Source organism: Physeter macrocephalus, chromosome 11 (assembly GCF_002837175.3).
Source record: "Physeter macrocephalus isolate SW-GA chromosome 11, ASM283717v5, whole genome shotgun sequence".
NCBI lineage: Eukaryota > Metazoa > Chordata > Mammalia > Artiodactyla > Physeteridae > Physeter > Physeter macrocephalus.
In genome coordinates this window covers 24,448,839-24,476,566 of record NC_041224.1, presented here as the reverse complement: position 1 = coordinate 24,476,566, position 27,728 = coordinate 24,448,839, and the positions used below count along the sequence as shown (strand labels likewise).

The window sequence follows — 27,728 nt, the reverse complement described above, 5'->3', positions numbered from 1 at the left end:
CAGATGTGTATAATGTGATGGTTTGACTGATAGCAGAGTGAGCTACCAGAGAAGAATGGGCTTGTGAGCACAACAATCTCATGTGATCTGAGTTCTGGGAAAGGACCCGCAGCTGTAAAATCTCTATACCCTCCTCAGCATTCCAGATGCCAAAATGCCTGAAACTCTCTCATTACAAGTTTATTCCTCTCCTCTGTAGAAACGCTCTTATGCAACCCCCTTGGCAGGAATGATCTTTTAAATAATCAGACCACTCCTTATCCTCTGCAGAAATCTTATGTACACCTTGGCAGGAGTGACATTTTAAATAATCAGATGGATTTTCACATAATAGGAGGAGATTACTCTGGCATGAAGAAAAACGGCCCCTGGAGGAAGAGAATCGTGGGTGGTTGTAAAGACTGCCTGAGTGAGACTTTAGCAGAAATGCTAGTTGGGAGGTGCCTGAACAGTTAGCAACACTTACTAAGAACCCACGTGATGCAGATTGCTATACAAGATTTACCAAATCTGTAGATTTACCAAAACACACACAACTTGGTCTATGAACCCTCCAATCTTCAACTGTAATAGGGAAATAGAAGAGACATAAGTCACTATCACTATCTTTGGAATTTTGGGATGTTTTCCAGGCACTTAGTGAGCTCTTTCTCTCCTTTTATAAAAAATTAACTTGTAAAATGTAGGGTATAGTGTGATAAGAGAAGAAAAGTTACAGAAAACAACAGAGAAGAAAACAGGAATAACATTTTGCCTTTCCCCAGCCCACTGAACTCTCTGCTCTCCCTGGACTGCTGAGATTCTTTCCCTGCCTCAGAAGCCTGGGCCTGAATTTTTGGTCCAGTATCACCTTCCCCAGGCTCCATCTGAAGAATGTTTCTCCTGAGACCTGTCCCACCCTATCCAGTTTTTATTAAATAAAAACTGAAAGCTCATTGTCTCTAAGGAAACCACCTACCAGCACATTTATGAACCTGGACAGACTGATAAAGGAAAGTGGTTAGAAACATCCTTTCCTTCAAATTACAGGCAGACCTTGAAGATCATGCAGGTTCGGCTCCAGACCATCGCAATAAAGCTAATGTCACAATCAAGTGAGTCGCATAAATTTTCTGGTTTGCCAATGCGTATAACAGTTTACACTCTACTGTAATCTATTAAGTGGCAATAGCATTATGTCTTAAAAAACTGTACATACCTTAATTTTAAAATGCTTTATTGGGCTTCCCTGGTAGTGCAGTGGTTAAGAATCCGCCTGCCAATGCACGGGACATGGGTTCGAGCCCTGGTCCGGGAAGATCCCACATGCCTAGGAGCAACTAAGCCCGTGTGCCACAACTACTGAGCTGCGCTCTAGAGCCCGCAAGCCACAACTACTGAGCCCGCGTGCCACCACTACTGAAGCCCGCGCGCCTAGAGCCCGTGCTTTGCAACAAGAGAAGCCACTGCAGTGAGAAGCCCGTGCACCGCAACAAAGAGTAGCCCCCTGCTTGCCGCAACTAAAGAAAGCCTGCGCAGCAACGAAGACCCAACGCAGCCAAAAAATAAATAAATAAAAATAAAGTTCCCTTTAAAAAAAAAATCATTAAAAAAATGTTTTATTGCTAAAAAATGCTAACCATCATCTGAGCCTTTGGCAAGTCATAGTAGCAACATCAAAGATCACTAATCACAGATCACCATAACAGATATAATAATAATGAAAAAGTCTGAGATATTTCAAGAATTACCAAAATATGACACAGAGACATGAAGTGAGTGAATGCTGTTGGGAAAGTGGTACTGACAGCCTTGTGACAGGGTTGCCACAAACCTTCAATTTGTAAAAAATGCAGTATCTGAGAAGTGAGGTCTTTGTGTAATAGATTAAGAATAGTCTTGTGGACTTAAAAGATCTGCTTTCAGGGAATTCCCTGGTGGTCCAGTGGTTAGGACTTGGTGCTTTCACCACCGTAAGCCCAGGTTCGATCCCTGGTTGGGGAACTAAGATTCTGCGAGCTGCCACCCTGCGGCCAAAAAAAAAAAAAACAAAAACGGGCCTGCTTTCAGTATTTAACTCATGGATAATTTTAATAGAATGACCAGGTTAGGTAACTGAGGGAAGGTAGTACCATAGGAGGCTGTTCAGGGCCTAATTCTGAACAGGTCTGCAGATGATACTCTTCATAGCACATACAGAAAGAATGTTTTTCAGATCCCCTGCAGAGTGATATAAGATCTGTTTTACTTTCAAATTTATATTTTTCTGATGTAAGCTATTATATATAGACTGGATAAACAACAAGGTCCTACTGTATAGCACAGAGAACTATATTCAATATCCTATGATAAACCATAATGGAAAAGAATATGAAAAAAAAGAATGTATATATATGTATAACTGAATCACTTTGCTGTATAGCAGAAATTAATATTGTAAATCAACTATAAAAAAATTTATATTCTTCTATACTGGGGAAAAAAGAATCAAGCAGTGGACCTTAAGTATTACTTTTCATGTAAAAAAAAATTTTTTTTTAAAGCTTACCACAAATAGATAACCACTTATTTTACATGTGTATAGGATTATCTCAGTGTGTGTTTGCATCCAGATGTTAAATAACATCAAAGCTTCTCCATGTCACATGGTACTTCAGCTGCCATCCTGCCAAGAGTGGGCCTTCAGCCATGTATTCAGCACATATTTATTGAAAGCCTAATACATGCCAGACACTGTGCTAGAGGATGAGGTACAGGGTGGGCCCTGTTATAAGTAGGGCACACCCTCTCCTGGCCACACTTTTCCCATCCTAAGAGGATTTCTAGATCTTTCTCTTCATCTCTAACACAGACCTGTCTTCTCTAAACCATGCACAATGTTCTCTAGTCTTCTTTCCTATAACTGTCAGATTAAAACCTGTTAAACACTGCCAGATTAAAAGATGCCTAAATCCCCTCAAGCCAAAACTTATTTTCATCACCAACCCCAGGTGACTCCTTACATATATAAGTAAACGATACATAAAAACACTATGTCTCATCAAAATGCAGTTGCAGAGCACTAATAATTTACAACTTTGAAGGATTAAATACCTAACATACATTGGAAAACTGGATAAAGATTCAATAATAACAAAGTAGAAAATTAGGAACAGAGAAAAGTTTCTCCATTCAGAGACATCTGTCAACAACTGAAAGGAATACTTAGGAGAAATGGCATATAATTTTACAAGTAAGGAACATTAAAAAAAATAATAATTTTAGAAAAACTGCAATTTTCCGTGACGGCTGAAGCAAAGTACAGTTTGTTTTTTCAGTCTTTAACAAACTGACAAGCTGCTTCAAACTTAAGCATGAAATAAATTATTAATCCAAGTAAACTTTAGGTTTTTTTGTCGTGTGTTGAATTTCTCTGTTCTCCAATCCCCAACTTTCTACAAAGAAAAACATGAAAAAGAACTTTGAAATGCATTGCAAAACATGTAAACACCTCCCCTTAGCACCACTGTTGCCAGCCGCTTGAATCCAGTATAACCACATACTGAAAAAAGGTTTGGCTCTTTTTTCCTATTATCAGGGATATTAGGATTTAAAACACTGTATAGCACCCAACCATCACAGGAGAAACACAAAATGTGTGAAAAAAGAAAAGAAAGGATTTAAATTAAGGTCTATATCTTTTTTTCCCCTTTTTTTGGCCATGTCTTGCAGCATGCAGGATCTTAGTTCCCCAACCAGGGATTGAACCCACACCCCCTACAGTGGATGTGCAGATTCTTAAACCACTGGACCACAGTCTATAGTCTGTATCTATAGATATAGTCCCAAGGTCTGTATCTTAACAGCTGAAATGACACATACACAGATGGCTTAGAAAGGGGGTAAATGATACTGAGAAGGCAACTTAGGCTTCTGAAACCCCACAGAAGTTTTTTAAGTGAGCAAGTATATTCCAAGAACATTAATGTACCAGAAAACGTATTGAGTTCATTTGTGAACATAAATCAAACAGTCTTAACATAAGCAGAGAACAAGGAAGACTAAACCAAGTCACCTAAGGCCACATGCATTTCTGTTTCTCTACTATAAAGCATTCTCACTGGAGCACTTAGACTAGTGTGCTGCTTAGCCCTTTGACGTAGGAGAAGGGTAAATGTTTGGTTTTTGCTTTTGTTATCATGTGCAGTGATTAGAAACGTGGGTTCTTTGGTAGAGGAACAACAGACCTATAATTATTTAAACTTGTAGATTTTTTTAAAATGTGTTTCTACTGCACATAATGTAAGAGAGCACTTAAAATCTTACCACCAAATACCCTATCTCTTTTTGCCATCTGTTGTGACTTAATGGGAAATGGTGATGAAACACCAGAAACATAATCAGTGAGGCCACGAATGACAAATATTTGTCCATCTGTCCATCCAGGGAAAGTAATTCAGTTTACATAGTGTCCAAAAAAATGCTTTTAACGATTTTCTTGAACCCAAGAGTTTTGGCCTCAGGTTATTCCTCATCTAGACAATCTCAGAGCACTTGCAAGGATTCGAACCTAGTATTCTCAGATTTATCTGAGTTATTTCCTGGCATCCAAACTGGAATTCTGGCCCTCAAATTAGAATAAGCCCTGGGGCTTCCCTGGTGGCGCAGTGGTTGCGCGTCCACCTGCCGATGCAGGGGAACCGGGTTCGCGCCCCGGTCTGGGAGGATCCCACATGCCGCGGAGCGGCTGGGCCCGTGGGCCGTGGCCGCTGGGCCTGCGCGTCCGGAGCCTGTGCTCCGCAACGGGAGAGGCCGCAGCAGAGGGAGGCCCGCATACCCCAAAAAAAAAAAAAAAAAAAAAAAATAGAATAAGCCCTATTTCTAGTCAACCACCAGGATGAACATTTTCTGAAATGCCAATGTCTATATTTCTAAGGTATAGAGAGCACGCAGGCATTATTAGTTTTCTTATCTGTTGTCCTTTAATATTAGCAAAGGGCCCCCCCAAAAAATCATACTTTGAGAACACTGTTTCTTCATAAGACATAAAACTTAAGCCTGTAATCATTTTCTTGCTGTTGCATAAATCAAAGGTGTACAAATACATCAGATGCTCTCAAGTGAAAAAATTTTAATCTAACAAGTATCTAAAAACCCACTAGATATCATTTGCAAGGTAGTTTCAGCCTCAGGATCAGTACAGAATGCTCAGTATGACAATCTATCTATAAAATGGACCTATCTCCCTAACTGCCGCTGAAAGCTCTGTCTGCTATAGGTTATAAGAGTTTACATACCACTTTGAATTATAAAACTATCGTATTACCTTCTCCTTCTTTGGTAATATAAATGCACTAACCACTGGGCAATAAAAGGCCATATGATAGCAAAGATTAATGCACCAGGAGACATCTCGAAGGGCCACCAAGATGGTCTCTGAGAAGACAAAATAAACTGGTCACCAATCTATTACATACTGCATATATAAATTTAAAAAACACACCATAATTTTGAAACTATATAACTAATAATAGATCTCACTCCTGCTAAAGGGAGGGAGATAATTTTAGAGCATAATTCAGTAAGTAGACTTTCAGAAGTACTTCAGACTTAGTACAAAACAAATATATTTTAAACTTCAAAGTTCTAAAGGGTAGATTTCATTTGGAATACTTTAAGGATGTCATATAATCTAAATTTACTGTAACTTATTTGAAACCCTGGCACTTAGATTTAAGATAAGAATTTCTTACCGGTGAAGGGGGCTGATTACTGGTCTGTAATGCTGATGATTTTGCCTATCAACACAAATGAAACTGATTTAGCTTTGACAAAAAGAAAAAAAAATACAGTAATTTTTTCTATTTCCTATCTTTTTTTTAAAAAAAAGGGTGAAATATTGGATTACTCTCGATTTTTCTGCTAACTATGCTTCGATTATCCTGAAACTCACAGTGACCAAATTAAAAGTCCCTAAAATTGCTAGGCAAATAATTATCTCTGACATTTTACAGTTCAAATAATATAAAATTATCAAAATAAAACCTCAAATTAATCTGAACCATTACTTCTTTTACATTCTTATTAAATTACTTACTCAACATTTCTTATTAATTCCTTGATTTCCATATAAACTACCAACTTACAAACATTTGAGAACTGTAGCCTTGATTATTAAAACTGTAAAAGTGTAAAGATTATGTGAACAATATCCAAATATCTGTTTTGGAGATTCATGATAAGCTATAGCAAACCATAGTGGAGGACAAATCGTAACTCTACATTTCTCTCCGTCTTGAAAGTTTTGAGCCTAAAACTAATTTACAGTAAAGAATGGGTAAGTTAGTGTATTACCTCCATAGCATTTTAAAAAGAGGTCAAGATAGAAGACAACGCTTACTACAAAAGGATGGCCCTTCAATGGTGAACCCTAGGACATTAGCTGTGGTCTCTATTAGTGCCACAAACTGCAGTGTTCAACACTTCTTATTCTTCTCGTGTTCTTCCTGTCTCCAACATAGTATTGCTAATTTTATATGCTGAAAAATTCCAATTATTTTAAGTGGTATTTGGCTTTTGGGTCAGTCTTTTCTGAAATAATATTTTCAAAAGTAGATCCTTTTAAAAACCATTAAACTCCATTGATGTGTGTAAATCAGATTTTTGTTTTAATCTAACAGCAAATATTTATTGTGCCCCCTCCTTGGAACAAGGCTCTGTCCTTTAGCAGCAGTAAATAAAATAGTATATATATAGTCCCTACAATCACAGTGTTGATAGTCTAGCAAGAAAGACAGATATTAAATGCACATACCAAAAAATCACACATTTAACAAGAGAAAGCATTTTGTAAACTGTTACTGTTTAGCATTTTGTGGATCCAGAATTTGACTCTTAGCAAAACCATTCAAATCAGTGTATTTGAATATTCTTCTCACTGGAACACACCATATACCTCTTGATGAAACATAATCTGAGCCTGGTTCCCTAAACATATAATCTTACTTAACTGCTAAAATAAGCTTTGGGTATCATTTGTGTGGTTCATTTAAATCAGATTAACACAGATTCCAATTACACACTGTTTGATGGGATCAACAACAGATGAAGACAAGACAAATGAGGAAGGCTACCTGCGATGCGGTCAGCGTCTCCAGTTTGTGGAGTCTCTGAAGGACGTTCTGCATGTCCTCCTGCAGGCGCACGAGCACGAGAGCGATCTGCTCGTTGAGGCTGCCCCTCGACCCTCTGTCTGAACCCCAGCGCTCCCCATCACCTCCACTTCCCACTTGCCGACCTTTGCTCCCTTCGCTCAAATGTTGCATCCTGTGCCCTATTTTAAGAGAGCAAAATAAGTTAGTTTTAATCACTCTTAGAAAAGTAGAAGTGGTGGGGTGTTTTTTGTGTTTTTTTTTCATCTTTCCTCTATTTCTTTGAGATCTAAATCTCCAAAGTGGAGTGGAAGCAATCAGGAAGTACACAAAATAAACTATTAAAATCAAAGAAGTTGACATAGGTATAAACTTCTATTTATAGTCTTAATTTTTTTTTTTGCTAAGGTTTTATAATGTACCTAATATACTAGTACATGACTCAATGTATATAATACACAAATAATATGCATATTTGGGGTACATTCTTAAAAATTCTTTACTAATACAGTAACAAGACTGAAAACATATGAGGCTGTTTCTTTGGAGTATTAAAAGCTACACTAGGGTTTCCCTGGTGGCGCAGTGGTTGAGAGTCCGCCTGCCGATGCAGGGGACGCGGGTTCATGCCCCAGTCCGGGAAGATCCCACGTGCCGCGGAGCGGCTGGGCCCATGAGCCGTGGCCGCTGAGCCTGCGCGTCCGGAGCCTGTGCTCCGCAGCGGGAGCGGCCACAACAGTGAGAGGCCCGAGTACCGCAAAAAAAAAAAAAAAAAGCTACACTAAACAGCCATGTTTTCCTATTTGATCACTGTAAGCCTCCCAAAAGGTTTTTAAATGGTTTTTCTTATAAATTCCATTATACTTATATTGAAATCTCACTACTATTAACATTTTGTTGTCTATCCGTACGTTCTTTTTTCTACGCGTATATTTACAGAATTGGCATTACCCCTTATATGTGATTTTGTGTCCTACTTTTAAAAAATATTATGAACATTTACATGCATCATTAAATTTTACTCCAATTCCAAAAACACTGAAACAGCTATATGAATTCACTAGTAAGACCATGAAATAATTTACTCAATCATTTTGCACTTTTAAATAGTTAGGGTGACTCCAAATTTTTGCGATTACAAATAACATTGCAATGAATGTCTTTGTATATAAATTCTTGTCCAAATTTCTGTTGATTTCTTTAGGTCAGACAAATTCAAAGAAGAATTCCTGGGTGAAAGGATAACAATTTTGTTGTGGTTCTTAATGAGTGTTGCCAAGTTATTTTTCACAAAGGCTGAAACAGTTTTTTGTTTGTTTGTTTGTTTGGCCTCGCCATGTGGCATGCACGATCCTAGTTCCCCAAACAGGGATCGACCCTGTGCTCCCTGTACTGGGAGCGCAGAGTCCTAACCACTGGACCACCAGGGAAGTCCGATACAGTTTTATATTGCAGTGTGTAAACGGTACTACTATGTTACCTTACCCTTGCAGAAATGGAACATCACAAGTTTTACATGCTTGCTAATATAATACGTAAGTTTTGTTTTAAATAATAAACAGAAAATTGTCTACCTCATTGCCCTTTGGCATCCTGGAACCCTACAGAAGCAGGATTCCCCAAACTGAACTTGCATCAAGCAGTGTTTGGGGCTGTAAGAGAAATGGAATTGGAGCCATCTGCCAAGTTAAACCCCAAAGAGTACACTGAAATGCTCAATGCCATTTTCAAGAAGACCTCTACTCTTGTATCGAAAGGAAGTAAAATTTGAAGTGGTCATTCCTGAACTCAGCTATTGGTCTGGAATTTACACAGAAAAAAAAAGTGGGAAGTCGAATTTGAGGCTTAGTTTTTTCCTGCATCCTTAAGAGCTTGACATATTCTGTGATGCTCTATCAGTGGGTCCTGATGGTGCCAGAGAAGTACTGCTGTCTCTGCTCACTTTACTACCTCCTTTGTAATACTCAGTGTTCAAACCGCCTTCACAAAGACAGGAGTATCAGCCCATCCCCCTGTACGGGCCCCTGTGATTTCTGGGAGCCGTAGAGAGCTGTAGGTGGGTAAAGTCAGATTTTAAACAGGAAGCGTTTCATATAAACAATTTTGTTAAATTACCTAAAGAAAGAAACCTGAATCCAAGGTTCTAGTAATACGTTGTGACCTTTTTCTTAACTAAATATTCACAAATTTGTATTTTTTCTTGTAAAGAGGGGCCCTCCGCCCAAACTGTATAAGCTGCCTTTCTTGAATAAATGAATGACTTGCATTTCTGCCATGTCAATTCTCTCCTTTACTGTTTCTAATGTATTTATAAGTTACATAACTATTACTTATGCCTCCAATTTTCCCCCTACCTATGCAATGTCCTTTTTTTAGGCCTTATCATCTCTGCTTCGATCTCCTATTTGTGTTTATATTCTTTTTTATTGAGTGAGGAATACTGGTTATCTAAAATGTTCTGTTCTCTGGCATATATATTCTTCCAAAACAGATCTTTTGTTTGCATCCTAAGCGCCTTTCCCCCTCTCCACTCTCCTTTTTATTTTTTCCTTGTCTGTAGGATTTCTACATAGTTCCCAGGTCAGTTTTTGTCAGCTTGTTTATCTATGACACGGGCAACTCTATCAATCTACCTAAATAGAGTGGGTTTCCTGCCACGTTGACATTGCCCTACTGGTATGTTGCCCCAGACCTGACCTTGTAGGCTTGATATCATCAGTGTCTGTCGCTTCTATATTAGGCTCTTCTGAGTGGGACTAGAGGTAGGGGCTGAGGTAACGGGCGAATTGTTTTCTATTCTCTTTCTTTGAACATTGTGAAATGCCCTGTGTTGGGGACTTTTCCTGGATCAGCGATATATATATATATATATATATATATATATATATATATTCAATGACATATATATTCAAATGACAGATGGCCTTACATTTCAGATCCTTCCTCCATACAAGAGGCCAGATGGCCTTTGGCAGTGACAGAGAATTATCACTGAGCAATTATCTCCCCCTGCCTCCCTCAGTGTCCTCAAGGTCAGAACTTGAAGAGGGAGGTCATGTCTGAAAGCAAACCTCAGTTTCTTCTAGCTCTGGCTGTGGTTCTGCTTGTTCCCAGGGGAAGGAGACGGGAGGGTATGTGAAATTCGGTGAACTGGACACTAGGCTACCCAATCCTTCCTGTATCTTCTCTTTTTTTTAAGCCTCTGTGACAAGCGGTGATTAGTTCCACCAGATTATGCCCCATTCTCCAGCCTCCTTCTCAACCAGAGATGGAAGAGAAAAATAATAAGTCTTGCACTCATTCTGGCTGTGTGTCCAAAAGAGTTCCAGAAGGACACTCTGAGTCTTCACCCTCGAGCCACTATGGCTTCCAGTCTGCTTCCCACTAAATTGAGAGGTTTTTTTTCAAAATTTCATTGACTCACCATCATTCTCACTGTTTCTATAGAGAACAGAACTTCCTATCTATTCTAGTTTCTTTCTAATTGTCCTGTCTCTCTGATACTTTGCAAAGTTTATGGTACGAGGATGAGTCCTTTATCTAGCTGCTGTTGCCATATACCTTGATATGTTTTTCTTCTTTTTTATTCATTTAATTAGTTTGAGGGGGGACATGTTATGACCATCATACACTTGACTATCTTACCCTAGGGGTCCCCAGAGCCTGCTTTTTCCCTACTGCTTTATAATATGCTATCAAGATTTATTAACCTATCCTATATTCAGAACACATAAAAGTCCTGACAAAAGAAATGCGTGTAAAAGTGTAAGGATATTAAAAGAATATAGTATTCCACTAATTAAAGTTAAATGTGAATTATTAGGAAAGACTCCCCAAAAGCACTATTTTTTTCCTTTAGGTTGAATTTTGAATGAAGGGATAGTCAAATATCAACAAAGAAGAGACAAAAGACTATGCCAAATGATAGGAAAGACACAGACATGGAAGGGGCAAGCCGGTGCAGGGGGTGGGAAGATTTTCTTTACTTATTTGAGGTAGATGCTAAAAAGGGGAGTGATGAAAACATGAGGATGATAACGTCAGGAAGAGCAAAGGACAGGTCGAATCAAGTTCCGTATGAAGGTGAGGAGTGTAGCCTTTACAGGCAGACCTATATATATATATAGGCATATATACAGACAAAAAACACTGTATATTCTTCAATAGGAAGAATGTGTCTTAGTTAAAAAAAAAAAAGAGAGAGATTATCCTCATCACTTTGAGAATGTATTTAATTAGAAAATAAGAACAGTCATACAAGCTTAAGAGGTTTCTGAATCAGTGAAAAATGAAAAGCTTGGCCTGGCTATCAAATTGGAAAGGAAGACATTAGAGAGAATGAATTACAGGTTTATCTGATGGACCAAATGTAGAAAGGGGGAGACAATGGTGACAATAAATAAGAAATACAGTCCAAAGTTTCTTGCCTGGGTGTCATAAGGGTAACAAAAAAAAATTTAGCATCTAGAATTATCAGCTTCCATAGGTATCATGGTACACAGTTTAATAACTACCAATTAGATTTACCAAATTAATTATGTTAGTACGGTTCTCATTATCCTTAGTTATGTTTTTGTCCTTATGCTCTCATATAGACCAAAACAAGTACATTAAAGTCTCCTGAATATTAATATGATTTTCCCTATTTCTCCTTATATCATCTGCAGATTTTGCTTTTTGAAGTGTTGATGTTATATAAGATATTAACAATTTTAAGTCTCTACTGCACACCTTAACATTACAAGTGGCCCTCTTTATCTTAATGCTTTTTGTCCTGAAATTAATCTTCCCTGATATCAAGATTACTAACCTTGTCTTATTTTAATGTGCATTTGTGTGAGATAACTTTGCCTATATTTTTATTTTTTACTTTCTGAATATGCCTCTTGTAGACTACAGCATGAAGTTATGCTTTGTTTTGTGAACCAATCCAAATACCTCCTTCTTTAAGTAGGTGAGTAGAGCCTCTTTACTTGTACTGCTTTCACAAATACATTTGATCTTAAGTCTTTTATATTATGCATTGTTTTATGGGTTTTAAAAAATATTTTACTACATGGTTTGTTTTCACTGCTTTTTAAAAAATGTGTATTTTTTTCTGATAAATTAGAAAGGTTTGTTTTTGTTCAAATGGCTATTTTGACAGTACCTATTGATTCCTTACTATAAACAACTGTAAATTAATATTCCTACTTTTCTTCCCCACTCAACTCTTTATTACCTGATCACATTAATATTCTTAATGTTTCCCTCTGTACTGTTAAATGTTCTTTTATCTCTAGTACTTGATTTATCAGCTTGAAATGATGTCTTTTGACCTAAGCGGGGAATTGGGAAACAATAAGGAATTCAGATTTTCACCTATAGTAGGAAAAAAGCAGCAGCACAGCTGGAGCAATCAGTGAGCGTTCAAGGAGGTGATACAACATAAATTTGGCTACCTTAAAAAACTGCATAAAAGATGTGGAAATAGACATGTTTTCTCCCACACCTTCAAAGAATACACTGCTATGCCCTGTAGAGTCAAAGGAGAGAACCAGACATAAAGGAAAATGGTCAGATGTTCCGCGAGGATAACTTTCAACATTCCCTTTGCAGAGGGACAGTCCTGGTGCCTCTGCTATCTAGAACCTCCCCATTTCATTAATTCGTTTATAAAGACAGTGAGAACAAAAAACAAGAGCTACACACCTCTCCCTCTCCTGACGTTAGAGAATTCCTCACTTTCTCCAGCCCGTTTCTCACGGTGCGGCGCTCCACTGTTATTCCCGCCATCCTCTCCTCCGTGCTTTACTTCACCTTTGTCTTCCACTGCTGCTGCCTGTGTGTCCCCCCTGTTGCCATTCCCAGGAGATACTTGAACATCTTCAGGAAAACCAGAACTTTCCAAGGGCTGACTGGGATTACCACCCAAGTAATAGCGAAATGGTCCATTGTTTGACGTAAAGCTATCTAAAGACTACAAATGTAAAGCACGTAGTTATACACCACAAGGTTTCCATCACAATCGAAGAATGACTGGTTTTAAAAGCGGTATTTTTTTAACGTTATTATAGAAAATATTATTTTTCTAAAAAATGTCTTCAATTCATATTCTGCCTCCCATCTGTAGGGGAGAAATGGGATAGAGATGATTTATATACAAGCAAAGAACTGAGATGTTTGGCAGCGAACTGTGCTCGTGACTCAGTCATTCATCCAAGAAACATTTAAATATCCAGAGTTACTGTATTCAAAAAACACTGTCAGAACACTGTAAATCAATTATACTTCAATAAAATAAAAAAATAAATTTAAAAATTTAAAAATTTTTAAAATAAAAAATAAAACAAAATTAATTTAAAAAATTTAAAAAGCACTGTGTTAGAACAGGGGTGGGAAAAGACCAGGGGGAGGATGTAAAAACAACAAACATAAATATAGCTGTCAAAACCACACTGGTCGTTATCAGAAAAAGTTGTCAAAGAGAAAAATAAAAACTTCATGTATTTTTAATGGTTTTCCAAATGTTAGTTTTCAATACCAAATCTTAACTGAAATTTGAAAAGTATTTCCACTTAAAATTTCAGTCCAACGTATTAGTCAATGTGAAGAACAGATTTATTTGTTCGAAATTATTCAATCTTCTTGACTGTTATCAATGTCTCAAACATAAGGACTAGCATAAGGAATCCACCTTCTGCCTCCCATCCCACCTCTCTCAGAATATTTATAAATGTAAATACATTATAAAATTTAAACATTTTTGAATATTCAGGAATTTTATATATTTTTTAATTCACAAAAAAAACAAAATACAAACGTTTAAACATGTTAGAGGTATGTTTTCAAAGTGGTGAACAGCATACACATCTGTTATTAACAGAAGTTATGCATGGAATTCTGATATATCACTTTGAAAATTTACCAATTAAAAAATGTCATTTTTACCTCTTCTTGTCCAAATTGCTCCATGGAATCACAGTAAACTTCACTGTCTGAATCACTCGTCAAATGCTGAATTGCTGAAACATCTTCAACATGATCATCATTTACATCTAAATATACACAAATGTCCGGGCAGAATAATTATTCTCTAATTGAAGACAAATGCATTTATTACATTTTCAAAATTTATCTACTCTATATTATTTTCATATTGGGAGATAAATTTGATTTACCATTTCATATTGGGAGATAAATTTGATTTACTTTCTTTTAACTTACCAAAATTTTAAATTTAGTCAGTAATTTTTATGTAAAAAGATTACAAAGTATTTTATCATAGAATTATAAAAAGACACTGTCCAGATCAAACTTATAAAAACCTAATAACTTTATAAGAAAAAACTGACTACTGGCTAGGACCCTAAATTTGGGATGCAACTGTGCACATTTGGTTGTTATATTAAGAAATGGTATTTCTTGGTTTCTCTAGTGAATTACAGCAATGTCAATAATTCACTGTATACACACTATAGGCTCACTCCTAGAGCCGTAACTTATGAAACGACTATACCTTATTTTGCTGACCTGAGAACAAAAATATCATGTAATTAGAGATGTGAGTTAAAAGAAACATCAGTAATAAAAGTAAAAATTTCAAAGATTTTATTTTAAAATTCCATACAAAAACACAATAAAAAATATTTCAAGAAAAATATAAAAGCCTTGGGCCTATTTCAGTCTTTCAAAGCTATAAACCCTTATAATATTAATAAACCTTAAGATGTTACTGAATAGAGGTTTTTAAAATTCTCAACAGCTCCTAAATATCCTAAAATTATTAAAAGAATATATTATTCATAGGAAAGAAGCCAGAGAAACAACTTTGATGTGACAGTACCTTGGTGAACGCAGACACCAGTTTTTTCAGTTTGCTCCAAGTTTTGATCTACAGATTTTACTGTCTCAGCGCCTCTGCCATCCAGGGAAGGACTGGCATGGATGTCGTTCTGTACACCCTGAACAAAGCTGTCTTTTTCATAGCCATTAGTGACAACGATTTCCAAGTTCTTATGGTCTGCAGATTTCTTCATCATTTTCTTATCTTTTATGTGAAAATGGAGAGATTCATAAAAATTCACTGTAGGAAAACTTCTGTACACTATGTTCTAATATCAGGTAGTCATTTCCCCAGCCTATCATAATCCATTTGAAGGGCTTCCTACGTGGATCAAAGAGATGGGGTGCTCCTTGAAAAGGGGTTAATTATATGCTGAGAGCTCACCCAAACTGTGTTCATTTCAAAACTGCTTCAGTTCCCTGTGAATCTTCTAGAACCCCTTTTAAGAGATAAATCTCTTGAGGTCTTTTCACTCTTTCGGGCATAGGCAAATTGCTCTATGAGACCCAGCCATATATAGGTCTACATAGCCAATAAAAAGAGCCTTCAAAGAAGGTATTATTTGTCAGCCTTTACTGGAAAGTGAAGGCAAAACTAAGCTGTATGGTTTGTTTTAGTGTCTTTCTGCCTCCCCTTTCTAAACTAGTCTCCCCAAGAATCACTAGTACTCTTACTCACAAGGCCCCCCTAATGTAGTACCCCACGATTCCAATGTTCCCTCTTCATCAGAATCTCTGCCTGTATCCTATTCTCTGGAATCCATGCCATTCTTGACAAGATATTGAGAATTTAACTTGTCTCCTCTCCTTGGTAACATATGCATATTCATATTGGAAACAATACCTTAAATGAATAAATTTCTAATGCAGCATTTCAGGCATTACATCTAGAGGAGTGGCCTATCCTTGTTTGCCTTCAATTAACATCAATCCATCTATGTTTAAGGTTGGCTGTCCCTGAACTCTGTAGTAGAGCCTCTTTGTCCACAACGAACCTGGTTATAGGGTCAACAGCCCACATCCCTCCACAAGCCCTAATCACACACAATGCCAAATAAGTCCAAACCTCTCCATAGCCTTTCACCTTAGTTAATGTAGAGTGATTAGCTCATAACCCAAAGATTACCGTTATCACTTTGTTCTGCTCCTTTCACGCCTTCCTTGGCCTCTTCTTCCTCAGATTCAGCTCCACTATCGCTGCTTTCAGCTTTACCATTAAGAGTTTTGGCATTTGGTGTAGAAGTTAGAACATTACCAAGATCTAAAATATGAAATGACCATTTAATCTGTAATGCTATAACACACAATCATGTTGTAATTTAAAAATAATACTGTAATTCACAAATAACTAATAAAATAATCTTGAAGTAAAAAGTTAGAATTTTAACATATAATGAACAGTATTATTTTCTTTGACAGTAAATATATGTACATTACATTAATTCCTCCAGTTATCAGTTCACAACAAAATGATAAAGCTATCTTAAATCCTTTCTGAACAAGGCAGTGGATAAATTATTTTTAAGGTAACATCGATCAAAATGTAAAGTTAAGAGATGAATGATCTTTAATACACAGTAAATGAAGAGACAGTTGCTATAGGCTAGCATGCTAAAAACATAAATAGCTTTGGCCCTAAAAGCAATCTTATCAATATTATAGTTGGACTACATTAAAAAGTTTTTTTTAAAAAATAACTTTATTTATTTATTTATTTTTGGCTGCATTGGGTCTTTGTTGCTGCGCACGGGCTTTCTCTAGTTGCGGCGAGCGGGGGCCACTCTTCGTTGCAGTGCGCGGGCTTCTCATTGCGGTGGCTTCTCTTTGTTGCAGAGCACGGGCCCTAGGCACACGGGCTTCAGTAGTTGTGGCACACGGGCTTCAGTAGTTGTGGTTCGCAGGCTGAGCAGTTATGGCTCACAGGCTCTAGAGTGCAGGCTCAGTGGTTGCAGTGCACGGGCTTAGTTGCTCCGTGGCATGTGGGATCTTCCTGGACCAGGGCTTGAACCTGCATGCCCTAAATTGGCAGGCGGATTCTTAACCGCTGCGCCACCAGGGAAGCCCCTAAAAGGTTTTTTATCCTTTTATTACCTTTAGGGCTTCAGGTGCACAACTTACATTATTATGTCTTTACAGTTAACCTTTTTTTTAAAAAAGCATTAGTAAATGTGATTAATCGCTTAAAAAGGCAAATTGTCCTATTACCCAAAGTCATACCTTGAGAGTAAATACATGCAAGCTTCTCAAACATTAACATGGATAGGAATCACCTGAGATCTAGTTAAAAGGAAGGTTCTGAATCAGTAAGTCTGGGGTAATCTAAGATTCTGGATTGCCATAAAGCTCCCATGTGATGCCAGTGCTGATGGTTACTAGACCCCATTCTGTAATATTGGGAATTATAGTTCCGTAACTCTGAGATACTGAAGGCATCCTAAGTGGCTCTTGGCCAAAAACAGTGGTCTTCCTCCATAAACTTCTGGGCTTTATTTTCAATTATACAAGTCCATTTTGGATGCTCCCATGCATCCCAAATAACATATAAAATCTCCATTCATCTTAAACAGCCAGGCCTATATTCTTATTCTTATTATATTCCCTAATTAGTAGAACTAAGGAGTAAAAATTCAACTCTATCATAGGCATTATGGTCTATTCTCTCTTAGAAAATCATTATGGCAGCATAGCTTTTGAATCTCCCTTACTCTTTCCCTGACAACCAGAAGAAAAAAAAAAAACTGACAAAAAAATAAATAGGGGACTTCCCTAGTGGCACAGTGGTTGAGAGTCTGCCTGCCGATGCAGGGGACACAGGTTCGTGCCCCGGTCCGGGAAGATCCCGCATGCCGCGGAGCGGCTGGGCCCGTGAGCCATGGCCGCTGGGCCTGCGCGTCCGGAGCCTGTGCTCTGCAACGGGAGAGGCCACAGCAGTGAGAGGCCCGCGTAACGCAAATAAATAAATAAATAAATAAATAACAGAAACACTCACCACCCACAGACACCTTCAACAAAACAAAGCATCAGGGAATCCCCAAAACCCCCATCAAATGGATGGTTGAAGCAAAACTACTTGACAGCATCACAGCAGCGCTGTGACGAGAGTTGCAGAAAGCACAGAGAATTACTAATAAGCCATACTCAACATCCAAACATCAACGTAGTACACCATATTAATAGACTAAAGGATAAAAGCCACAAGATTATCACAATGGATGCAGAAAAAGCACTTGACAAAATCCAATACTCTTTCATGAATATAACGCTGAAGAAATTGATAATACAAGAGAATTTCCTCAATCTGATAAAGGGCATCTAAGAAAACTCACTAGAATCATACTTAATATTAAAAGACTGAATGTTTTGTTGCTAAAATAGGGAACAAGACAAAGATGTCTGGGCTTCCCTGGTGGTGCAATGGTTAAGAATCCGCCTACCAATGCAGGGGACACGGGTTCGAGCCCTGGTCCAGGAAGATCTCACATGCAGCAGAGCAACTAAGCCCATGTGCCACAACTACTGCAGCCCATGTGCCTAGAGCCCGAGCTCTGCAGCAAGAGAAGCCACCGCAATAAGAAGCCCGCGCACCTCAATGAAGAGCAGCCCCCGCTTGCCACAACTAGAGAAAGCCTGCGCACAGCAACGAAGACCCAACGCAGCCAAAAATAAAATAAATTAATTTTTTTAAAAAAGGACAAAGCTGTCTGCTTTTGTCATCTCTATTTAATACTGTACTGGAAGTTCCAGTTAGGGCAATCAGGCAATAAAAATAAATAAAAGGCATCCAGACTGACAAGGAAGAAGTAAAATGATCTCTGCAGATGACATGCTCTTATACATACAAAATCCTAAGTAATCTACAAAAAAACTATTAGAACTAATAAATGGTCAAGCAAGGTTGCAAGATACAAGATCAATATAGAAAAATTAATTGTATTTCTAAAAGCTACCAACAAACAATCGAAAAATGAAATTAGAAAATTCAATTTACAATAGCAGCAAAAGAATAAAATAACTAGCAATTGAAATAAATTAAAGAACATTTAAATAAATGGATTAGAAGACAATATTGTTGAGATGACAATACTTCCAAAAGTGATCTGACTCATTGCAATCCCTAACAAAATTCCAGCTGGCCATTTTTGCAAAAACTGACGAGCTGATTCTGAAGTTCATAGGGACATGCAAGGAATCAAGAATAGTTAAAAATGGGAATTCCCTGGTGGTCCAGTGGTTAGGGCTCTGCACTTCCACTGCAGGGGGCATGGTTTCGATTCCCGATCAGGGAACTAAGATCCTGCAAGCCGTGTGGCACGGCCAGAAGAAAAAAGTATAGTCAAAACAATGTTGAAAAAGAACAAAGTTGGAGAGCTTACACTTCCTGATTTCAAAACTTACTATGTATGTATATTCTGAAAAACCCCATGTGACATAGATAATCTGTTCTACTGGGCCTAAACGGCTACTTTTAACAAGATTCTTTTTTTTTTAATAATACTTTAGTACTTTTTTTTTTTAACTTCAATCATTCTTTGGCAAAGACTAGTCCTTTATTTTATTAATTTATTTATTTATTTTTGCCGTGTTGGGTCTTTGTTTCTGTGCGAGGGCTTTCTCTAGTTGTGGCAAGCGGGGGCCACTCTTCATTGCGGTGCGCGGGCCTCTCACTATCCCGGCCTCTCTTGTTGCGGAGCACAGGCTCCAGACGGGCAGGCTCAGTAGTTGTGGCTCACGGGCCTAGTTGCTCCGCGGCATGTGGGATCCTCCCAGACCAGGGCTCGAACCCGTGTCCCCTGCATTGGCAGGCAGATTCTCAACCACTGCGCCACCAGGGAAGCCCAAGATTCTTTATTTAAGAAACAAACTCAAGATTGCAAACTGTCTTGCAACTTGGCAATATCTTATAAAATTGGAAACACTTATCAAACGCCCACATCCTTTGATCCAATGATTATATTTCTAATATAATTTCTTACAGATATACTTCCACATATGTAAAGTGACATTTGTACATGGTTACTTTCAGCAGCATCTTTTGAAGCTCAGAGAGGAAACAATCTAAATTCCATTAGAGTGGTACAGGTTAAATAAATTATGGTATAGGTCCGCATCCCTTACAACTCTTGGATCTAGATATGATTTGAAATCCAGAGTTTTCTAATTTTGCAAAGGTCATATACTATACAAAATGTATAGTATATGACACCTTCAACAGAGTCTAAGGCAGCTCTCACTAAAAAAAAAAAAAAAAAAAAAAAAATTAAGATATTTGTAGCAAAATATAACAGCCGTACAAAATAGGATAAAAACTTAAAATAGCCTCATGTCATTTAAGGTCAAGGTTTGTTCCTCCTGTTCATGTTAGGACAGGTTTTGCTCTCAAATGGGTTATCAAAAAAGCTTTATCAAGCCTTTTGAACTCTTAAATTATAGCTAAGGGATTATGGATCTGAGCCTTTATTATCATTTTTCACTCTTCCTTGTTTTTATAGCTAGTTGTTTCAACATTTGCCTCTGGCAGTAGGCTGGACACAACCAAAGCAGGTCCTGATTTATTCCCCTCTGCATCCTAATAACACACTTCACAAACAGAAAACATTTAATTTTTTTTTCTGACTTGAATAAGTATGAATTATAAAGAAGATTATTTGTTAACATTTGACCCCTCTAGGTAGACAAATCAGATTCAGAGGGTGTGGTACAGAGTTATGCCCAGTAAAAGTCACCATCAGTTACTATGGCGGACACAAACTGCAGGCCTTATGACAGAACAGGAAGATTACTGTTTCGATCAATTAGTAAAAGATGCCTTGTGAATGGAATGCCAGGAAAAAAAAAAGGATGGCCAGGCTGATTTTTTTTTTTTTTTTTTTTTTTTGTGGTACGCGGGCCTCTCACTGCCGTGGCCTCCCCCGGTGGGAGTACAGGCCCCCGGCGCGCTCAGAGGGTGTGGTACAGAGTTATGCCCAGTAAAAGTCACCATCAGTTACTATGGCGGACACAAACTGCAGGCCTTATGACAGAACAGGAAGATTACTGTTTCGATCAATTAGTAAAAGATGCCTTGTGAATGGAATGCCAGGAAAAAAAAAAGGATGGCCAGGCTGATTTTTTTTTTTTTTTTTTTTTTTTGTGGTACGCGGGCCTCTCACTGCCGTGGCCTCTCCCGTTGGGAGTACAGGCTCCGGACGCGCAGGCTCAGCAGCCATGGCTCACGGGCCCAGCCGCTCCACATGTGGGATCTTCCCGGACCAGGGCACGAACCCGTGTCCCCTGCATCGGCAGGCGGACTCTCAACCACTGTGCCACCAGGGAAGCCCCAGGCTGATTTTTATTTAAAACATATATAATTGTCATTTAGAATGACTCTTATGAGCTCATTTCACTGTTTTCTAAAACAATTTAAAGAGCAAATGTTTATGGTTAATACCAGCAAATCTGCAGATTATTCAGCTCCTGCTAGTACGTAAAAAGATAAGACTTTCAATTCGTTACTGAGAACATGAAAACAGAACTCTAAAAAAAAAAAAGACCAAGTGAGGTGAATTCACTGACATCTTGTTTTAGCTAGCTACACTAGAGTTAAACCATGCTATAAACATATTCACTTAAAATTAGCTAGCAAGTCATTTCAGCCATAGCAATAGCTAATATAATTAGCTAATATAATTCATAAAGCAAAATAGAAAATATGAAATATGAATCATAAAAATAAAACCATGAATTCTGTTACAATTTTGTATACAAATGAACCGTCTGTCATGTTTTAATAACCTAAGGGTAAAAATTACGGTTTATACCAACAAGGACCTACTATATAGCACAGAGAGCTCTGCTCAATATTCTGTAATAACCTACATGGGAAAAGAATTTGAAAAAGAATAGATACATGTATATGTGTAACTGAATCACTTCGCTGTACACTGAAACTAACACAACATTGTTAATCAACTATGTTCCAATATAAAATAAAAATTTTTTTTAAACTCTGAAAAAAAAATTAGGGTTTATAATATTTTGGAACTTTGTGCAATGTATTTGCTTGAAAGAAAACTCTTGAGTGAAAAGCCCATAAATTATATAAATTTGTGCAGAGTTCTTTTGACATATAAATTTTCAACCAAAGTTTCACATGGATTTCATTATTCCTACCTTCTAAGTATTTAGAGATTTTCTCCACTCGGACTGGCATGTGAAAGTAAAAAAAAAAAAAATTAGGCACATAATATAAATATTAATGCATGTATAATATATCAGCTGCTGAATGAAAAACTAGGTAAAAGACTCCAACCTGAGGTTAAATCAGAACTGCCACTCTTTTTGTCTTCTACAATTTCATAAAACGGACCAATGACATGTAGCAATTCTTCAACTTTTTCAGTCATTGGCATAGTTTCAAGAATCTGTAATCAAAAGAAACAAATCCTGTGAAAACAAACTATTAATGTGATCCACACTAGCACCAAATAATATATTTATAATTTACTTACCAATAACTTTGAGATTGGAAGTGCTTTTATAGACTCCTGAAAGTATCTATGTTAATTACATATTGATGCGTATACCACCCTAGGAAAATTTCAAGTAAAGATTTAAAAGCGTTCTCATTTTGAAAACTATTTTACATAAGCTTCGTGTAAAATTTTATAAAATAAGCTATAGATTGTGCATTAAGCACTAAAGGCACTAATGTAAAATAAAATAGAAAATTGTGGGGTTAGAGTAAAATTATTGTGTCTGTTCTTTAACACCAAGGTAGTGTTTTTAAAAGGGTGTTAAGTAAAGTAGGAAATGGCAACCACTTTCAGACAACTTCATAACTACGGGCCAATTTAGAATCATCAAGTTTAAACAGCAAGGTAAATCAGGTGAAAAAGTATTCAAATAAAGAGCCATCAACTGATGACTGACAAAGTATTTCTATATATGGAATATTTTGCAGATATTAAAAAGACTATGATTAGTTCTGTGTGTGCTGACTGGAAAAATATCTATAAATTTTTTTTTACAGGCAAAAAGCTAGTAGCTGCACAGTATGTTTAATATGATACCATTATTGGTTTTCTTTCTTTTTTTAAATAATAGGATATATATATACACACATATCTTTTCTGTATCAATCTACAAAATACAATTAAAAGTAATTACCACTAAATAGTTAAAATGGAGGGAATGAGGAAAGATTATAACAATATTTAAAGAAAAAAGAACGTTATCAAACCAAAGCTGTACATTATCGTTCTTTCTCTGCTTTTGAAAGACTCCTTTGTTCTGCTACTGATATACTTAACAGCCAAAAGAACTAAGCTCTGACCTCTTTTATAGAAAAACAAAGTCCACCAAATAAAAACTGTGAAAATGTAACAAAGTGCACAACTTTGAGCAATGCAGAAGACATTAAAACAAAACAAATTACTCTGAATCTACCAAATAAAAATTACCACAGAGATTAATACTATCAAAGCATCTGGCAAAAAAATATTCCTTTTTTACATATTTTCTCTATGTTCAAAGATTATTTAAGATTATTATACAGATCTAGATTTCACAACTTCTGATCCATTACCAACATATCAATACAAATGTTCCTTTACAAAAAGGCAGTAAGATCATCTTTAAAAATCCATGATTTCTTCATTAATTTGCTCCTTGAAGAGCTAGTTAATAAAGAATGCCCTCTTTACAAGTTAGCAGAGAAACTAAAAGCATCCTTGTCGTATTCTGCTTCTGAAGGATTTTTGCATTCACAGAAAAATGCTTGTTACTGATAAATCCAGTGATAGAAACATCTCAACTTATGAGTCAACACTTGTATGAGAACAATGTTGGGCAGTCTTGCTACCTATTTCTCATAAAAAGTTTCAAAACAGAAATGTTTTCAAGACAGCCCAGTTAAGTCCCACAATCCTGAGTAAGGGAAATCAGTATCTATATACTTTCTGCAGAAGTCAACGATAGAGAAAGATAAGAAAGATGAAAAAATGAAAACACGGGACTTCCCTGGTGGCACAGTGGTTAAGAATCCACCTTCCAATGCAGGGGACACGGGTTCGATCCCTGGTCCGGGAAGATTCCCACATGCCACAGAGCACCTAAGCCTGTGTGCCACAACTACTGAGCCTGCGCAGCCCACAAGCTACAACTACTGAGCCCGTGTGCCACAACTACTGAAGCCCACATGCCTAGAGCCTGTGCTCCACGACGAGAAGCCATTGCAACGAGAAGCCCGTGCACCACAACAAAGAGTAGCTGCTTGCCACAACTCGAGAAGGCCCGCGTGCAGCAACGAAGACCCAATGCAGCCAAAAATAAATAAAATAAAATAAATAAACTTATTAAAAAAAGAAAAGAAAATAGCATGTCCCCACAATGTGACACATCTGAAGGAAAAAACATTTACCTTAAGATGATCTTTGATGAGACAGATAAAGCCCTGATAAGCTCAATAATCTAGATTCTATATTCTAACATATTACAATCTCTTTGTTGCTAAAAACAAAGCAGCTAATTTTCTTGATAACAAAACTAAATCAAAGCTGCTCTAAATAGGGACCTCCCTGGTGGTCCAATGGGTAGGACTCTGTGCTCCCAGTGCAGGGGGCCCAGGTCCAATCCCTTGTCGGGGAACTAAATCCCACATTCATGCCGCAACTAAAGAGCCCACATGCCTCAACGAAGATCCCGTGGGCCACAGCTAAGACCCGGCACAGCTAAAATTAATAAATAAATAAATATTTTTAAAAAAAAACTTCTCTAAGTAGTTTTATTTTCTATTGTGAATTATTTTCCCTACCTTTTTCATTTCTTCAACGTATGCAATCATGGCTTCCTCTTTGGTCATATCACCCAATGAACTCCAAGCATCCCTAGAAATAAAATATCCAATTAATTACAGAAAGACACCTGATTTCAACTGCTCAGAATACAATTTATAGTTATTGCTATAAGATCATTAATTTAAAACAGGCTTTACTTAAAGCTATATTAATGTTTCCAAAGGATCTCTTTAAATGCACCACCTTGAACAAAAATATCACAGTGAATAAAATGGCAAATTAAATAGTAGCTAAAACTAATTAGTATAAAACCTATCTATAGACCATAGATTATAGGGACTACATTATATAGTCTCTATAATCTCTATATAGATTATAGAGACCATAGACTGTTCATAATTATTTGCTAAGAACTCTTTAAAAGTCTTTATATCATTATAAATAAGTGACAAAAATGAACATTTTAGAAACTCTACATGAACTGTCACAGTCATGTTTCAAATGAACAGAATATTTGGTTAATTTTTTTAAATTTATTTATTTAATTTATTTCTTTTTGGCTGCATTGAGTCTTCGTTGCTGCATGTGGGCTTTCTCTAGTTGTGGCGGCCAGGGGCTACTCTTCGCTGTGGTGCGCGGGCTTCTCATTGCGGTGTCTTGTCTTGTTGAGCAGCACAGGCTCTAGGCGCCGGGGCTTCAGTAGTTGTGGCTCGCAGGCTCAGTAGTTGTGGCTCACGGGCTCTAGAGCGCAGGCTCAGTAGTTGTGGCGCACGGACTTAGTTGCTCCGCATCATGTGGGATCTTCCCGGACCAGGGCTCGAACCCGTGTCCCCTGCATGGGCAGGTGGATTCTTAACCACTGTGCCACCAGGGAAGCCCATGCCTGCATTCTAGAGCCTGCGCACCTAGAGCCCATGTTCCACAGCAAGAGAAGCCACTGTAATGAGAAGCCCGTGCACCGCAATGAGGAGCAGCCCCCGCTCGCCGCAACTAGAGAAAGCCCGCGGGCAGCAACGAAGACCCAACACAGCCAAAAGTAATAAATAAATAAATAAATAAATAAAATTTGTATTAAAAAATAAGAGTCTAACACTTGAAAAATGGAAAAGGTTTCTTACTTCTAAAAAAAAAAGAAAATGTGAGGGACAGGAAAATTTTAAAGCCTCAAATAATGAGAAGAGCCCTTTGAAATTTTTGCCTAAAAAGAAAACCTCTCATTTTAGAGATATTTTCCAGAAGCAGTTTAACTCCACCAAAGGTCAATTCTCAGGAAAATCATTAAGTAAATAAATAAATTTTCTTCAAACAGATTAAATAACATATTGCTCTTACATTTAACCTAATATGACTAGTCATAAAGATCTTAGAGGAAAGCACAGGACTAAGAAATCCTCAAAGATGAGGTATCACCTCACACCAGTCAGAATGGCCATCATCAAAAAATCTATAGACAATAAATGCTGGAGAGGGTGTGGAGAAAAGGGAACCCTCTTGCACTGTTGGTGGGAATGTAAATTGATACAGCCACTATGGAGAACAGTATGGAGGTTCCTGTCTTTATATCATTATAAATAAGTGACAAAAATGAACATTTTAGAAACTCTACATGAACTGTCACAGTCATGTTTCAAATGAACAGAATATTTGGTTAATTTTTTTAAATTTATTTATTTAATTTATTTCTTTTTGGCTGCATTGAGTCTTCGTTGCTGCATGTGGGCTTTCTCTAGTTGTGGCGGCCAGGGGCTACTCTTCGCTGTGGTGCGCGGGCTTCTCATTGCGGTGTCTTGTCTTGTTGAGCAGCACAGGCTCTAGGCGCCGGGGCTTCAGTAGTTGTGGCTCGCAGGCTCAGTAGTTGTGGCTCACGGGCTCTAGAGCGCAGGCTCAGTAGTTGTGGCGCACGGACTTAGTTGCTCCGCATCATGTGGGATCTTCCCGGACCAGGGCTCGAACCCGTGTCCCCTGCATGGGCAGGTGGATTCTTAACCACTGTGCCACCAGGGAAGCCCATGCCTGCATTCTAGAGCCTGCGCACCTAGAGCCCATGTTCCACAGCAAGAGAAGCCACTGTAATGAGAAGCCCGTGCACCGCAATGAGGAGCAGCCCCCGCTCGCCGCAACTAGAGAAAGCCCGCGGGCAGCAACGAAGACCCAACACAGCCAAAAGTAATAAATAAATAAATAAATAAATAAAATTTGTATTAAAAAATAAGAGTCTAACACTTGAAAAATGGAAAAGGTTTCTTACTTCTAAAAAAAAAAGAAAATGTGAGGGACAGGAAAATTTTAAAGCCTCAAATAATGAGAAGAGCCCTTTGAAATTTTTGCCTAAAAAGAAAACCTCTCATTTTAGAGATATTTTCCAGAAGCAGTTTAACTCCACCAAAGGTCAATTCTCAGGAAAATCATTAAGTAAATAAATAAATTTTCTTCAAACAGATTAAATAACATATTGCTCTTACATTTAACCTAATATGACTAGTCATAAAGATCTTAGAGGAAAGCACAGGACTAAGAAATCCTCAAAGATGAGGTATCACCTCACACCAGTCAGAATGGCCATCATCAAAAAATCTATAGACAATAAATGCTGGAGAGGGTGTGGAGAAAAGGGAACCCTCTTGCACTGTTGGTGGGAATGTAAATTGATACAGCCACTATGGAGAACAGTATGGAGGTTCCTTAAAAAACTAAAAACAGAACTACCATATGACCCAGCAATCCCACTACTGGGCATATACCCTGAGAAAACCATAATTCAAAAAGAGTCATGTACCACAATGTTCGTTGCAGTTCTATTTACAATAGGCAGGACACAGAAACAACCTAAGTGTCCATCAACAGATGAATGGATAAATATGTGACACATATATACAATGGAATATTACTCAGCCATAAAAAGAAATGAAATTGAGTTATTTGTAGTGAGGTGGATGGACATACAGGCTGTCATACAGAGTGAAGTAAGCCAGAAAGGGGAAAACAAATACCGTATGCTAACACATACATATATGGAATTTGA

At 37.6% G+C, this 27,728-nt stretch overlaps 2 protein-coding genes across 8 annotated transcripts in view; one reads left to right on the top strand and one right to left on the bottom strand.

Annotated features, from left to right (window-relative positions):
• The window catches only part of MASTL (microtubule associated serine/threonine kinase like), a 59,262-nt gene extending 46,470 nt beyond the window's left edge, over positions 1–12,792 (top strand). Inside the window, exon 12 of the mRNA XM_028494838.2 lies at positions 12,002–12,792. Coding sequence (XP_028350639.1) covers positions 12,002–12,033 — 32 coding nt within the window. The 3' untranslated portion in view covers positions 12,034–12,792. The remainder of the gene's footprint in view (positions 1–12,001) is intronic.
• ACBD5 (acyl-CoA binding domain containing 5) overlaps positions 1–27,728 on the bottom strand; it is a 37,010-nt gene that overhangs the window by 2,502 nt on the left and 6,780 nt on the right. For 5 of the 7 annotated variants that reach the window (XM_007113672.4, XM_028494839.2, XM_007113667.4 and 2 more), the window contains exons 4-13: positions 24,724–24,796; positions 22,222–22,333; positions 22,083–22,115; positions 16,060–16,194; positions 14,935–15,138; positions 14,040–14,146; positions 12,801–13,068; positions 7,092–7,291; positions 5,712–5,756; positions 5,285–5,394 (exon numbers count right to left, since the gene is read on the bottom strand). In XM_007113672.4, coding sequence (XP_007113734.1) covers positions 5,285–5,394; positions 5,712–5,756; positions 7,092–7,291; positions 12,801–13,068; positions 14,040–14,146; positions 14,935–15,138; positions 16,060–16,194; positions 22,083–22,115; positions 22,222–22,333; positions 24,724–24,796 — 1,287 coding nt within the window. The remainder of the gene's footprint in view (positions 1–5,284; positions 5,395–5,711; positions 5,757–7,091; positions 7,292–12,800; positions 13,069–14,039; positions 14,147–14,934; positions 15,139–16,059; positions 16,195–22,082; positions 22,116–22,221; positions 22,334–24,723; positions 24,797–27,728) is intronic. The other 2 variants (XM_007113670.4, XM_007113671.3) reach the window with 1 other exon arrangement.